This window comes from Brassica oleracea, chromosome C4 (assembly GCF_000695525.1).
Source record: "Brassica oleracea var. oleracea cultivar TO1000 chromosome C4, BOL, whole genome shotgun sequence".
Lineage (NCBI taxonomy): Eukaryota > Viridiplantae > Streptophyta > Magnoliopsida > Brassicales > Brassicaceae > Brassica > Brassica oleracea.
Window position 1 is genome coordinate 9,069,894 of NC_027751.1, and position 2,592 is coordinate 9,072,485.

Below are 2,592 nucleotides of genomic sequence, written 5' to 3' on the forward strand. Positions count from 1 at the left end.
TAATTTATAGTCGTTTGTAAAAATTCAAAATATAACATATACATAAAAATCTAAATTTTTATTATATGGTTATTGTGGTTGTTTAATTTATTTAATAGTTTAAAATTAAACAAATATGATAGAAGATACACTATTTTTTTATTAAATTTTTATTATTCAAAATCATTAATTGCCATATATACTTTAGCCACATTAGGCAATTCCGTAAATTTTATTTAAGGAAATAATAAAGTACATTAATGATGAATTTATTGTCAGTTTAATAAAAAGTTTATTATATAATTAGATGTACCAACATATTTCTCTAATGATTCTAAAACTCATCATAGTGATGACATGTGGCTACAAAAAGAAGTCGTAATGCTTATCGAATAATATATAAGGGATACATAAATATTGATTAGTGATATATGTGTAAGATTATCGAAGCTGATGACAATCATGTAGTTTCCTAAACTAACAAAGTAACCAGGAAACCAGAACTTGATTTGACTTTGCTATTAACATAAACTATCATTTCCAATTTGGCTTTGCTTCGACCCGTGTCTTTTTGTTCTACAAAACCACCTGCAGTTCAGCAGTATTCAGCTTTTATTTATTTAAAATATACAATCATCCAATAATTAACTATGATTTTGCTTTGGCAAGTTGCTAAAAAGCAAAATTTGACTTTTTATTCACTTTATTCTCATTCTGCCATTGTTTTGGTAAACAAACTATAAAAGGCAAATACTCATCATAATCTCTCAACACACAAAACTTCATACATTAATCAAAACTTTATACTCTCTTTTCCTTTTATTTCTCAGATTCAGCAAAAAAAAAATGGATGACATCTCAGTGAGCAAAAGCAACCACGGAAATGTTGTTGTACTCAACATCCAAGCTCCTCCTCTGTCAAAAACTTCATTCCCTTCTTCTCCTTCCACATCTCCACCATTGTTATCAGTCCACTTCTTGCAAAAGGTTAGTTATTCTCTTACAACCCACTGATGAAAACTTGCTTGAGTCACACTTCAAAGCTATCTTCTTCTTCTTCTTCTCCGTACCCTATTCAAGTTTTCTTGTTCATCTCAATCTGCAGCTTATAGCGGAACTCGTGGGAACTTACTACTTGATATTTGCGGGTTGTGCCGCTATTGCCGTGAACGCTCAACACAACAATGTAGTGACTCTTGTGGGCATTGCGGTGGTTTGGGGTCTAGTGGTGATGGTTCTTGTTTACTCTCTTGGACACATCTCTGCACATTTCAATCCGGCTGTCACTATCGCCTTAGCATCTTGCAAGAGATTCCCTCTGTATCAACTCCCAGCCTACTTAACTGTTCAAGTTATCGGATCAACCTTGGCTTCCGCGACTCTGCGTCTTCTGTTTGACCTAAACAATGACGTGTGCAGCAAGAAACATGATGTCTTCCTCGGATCAACACCTTCTGGGACTGATCTTCAAGCATTCGGGATGGAGTTCATCATCACCGGCTTCCTTATGATAGTTGTTTGTGCCGTCACTACCTCCAAGAGAACAGTAAGTGATTAACAGCCAAAAACACTACACATATTTCTTGATCAGGTTCTCAATCTTTACATAATATGAATCTTGCAGAGTGAGGAGCTAGAGGGCTTAATCATCGGCGCAACCGTCACACTGAATGTTATCTTTGCCGGGTAATTTTCGCTTTTTACCTTCTCAATTTTCACAGGACCGGTTCTAGACACAGTTAGACGAAACATTCGCTTAATTTAGCCCTCAAATTTTAAATATATATTATATCTAAGGCGTATAGCCTCCAAGTTGTCAAATAATATATTAAGATTAATCAAAAAATGCTTATGGTTCTCTAAATCTCATATCTGGTCCTCAATATCTGTAAGCTTAACTCTTATTCAATGGTAATTAACCTCTTTAGCTAACCAATAATCCAATCTTTTGTTGTACAGAGAGGTATCAGGAGCATCAATGAATCCAGCAAGAAGCCTAGGACCTGCACTTGTGTGGGGATGTTACAAAGGGATTTGGATTTACTTGCTGGCTCCAACACTTGGAGCTGTCTCAGCGGCCTTGATTCATAAACTGTTACCGGCTACACAGAAAGCAAACTCTGAGTTCTCCAAGACAGGATCTTCTCATAAACGAGTTACTGATCTTCCTTTGTAATGATGTAGATAAATCTCTAAGGTCAATACTCATTCTTGTATCTTTAAATATGTTCAATGGCTTGTAGGAGATGGATTACACCCCTCCACAAGGCTCATCGAATAACAGGCCCTAATCCAGTAAGTCGGATCGATTTAGTCGGCTCGGCGGCTAAACCTATCGGCTTGACCTTAGATTACTTTTAGCCGGTCGAGTAAGTCGACCAAAAATGCCCGGCTTGAAGGGAGCCTTGTCCAGGCCCGTATACTCGGCCTCTCACATCAAGGCCCAAAGAGGTACGAAATTAGGGCATCAGGGACATGAGTCCTATAAAAAGGGAAAGAGAAGCAACAAAAAAGGGACTTTTGGACGATTGAACAGACTGAGCGGCTAGATCTAGGGTTTTAGGCTATCTCTTTGATCTTGTTACTTTTTGATCTTGTTGCTCTTTCACTTTT

At 36.9% G+C, this 2,592-nt stretch overlaps 1 protein-coding gene across 2 annotated transcripts; it reads left to right on the forward strand.

Moving 5' to 3' along the window:
* The first annotated feature begins 765 nt into the window (after positions 1 to 765).
* LOC106340958 (aquaporin NIP2-1) lies at positions 766 to 2,592 on the forward strand. 2 transcript variants are annotated; one of them, XM_013779778.1, is made up of 5 exons: positions 766 to 966; positions 1,085 to 1,525; positions 1,604 to 1,665; positions 1,939 to 2,134; positions 2,223 to 2,592. In XM_013779778.1, exons 1-5 carry the CDS (start codon positions 826 to 828, stop codon positions 2,268 to 2,270), a joined length of 888 nt encoding a protein of 295 aa, XP_013635232.1. In that variant the 5' UTR covers positions 766 to 825; the 3' UTR covers positions 2,271 to 2,592. The 2 variants fall into 2 exon arrangements, with proteins under 2 accessions (XP_013635232.1, XP_013635233.1); XM_013779779.1 differs by having other exon boundaries at positions 1,939 to 2,278.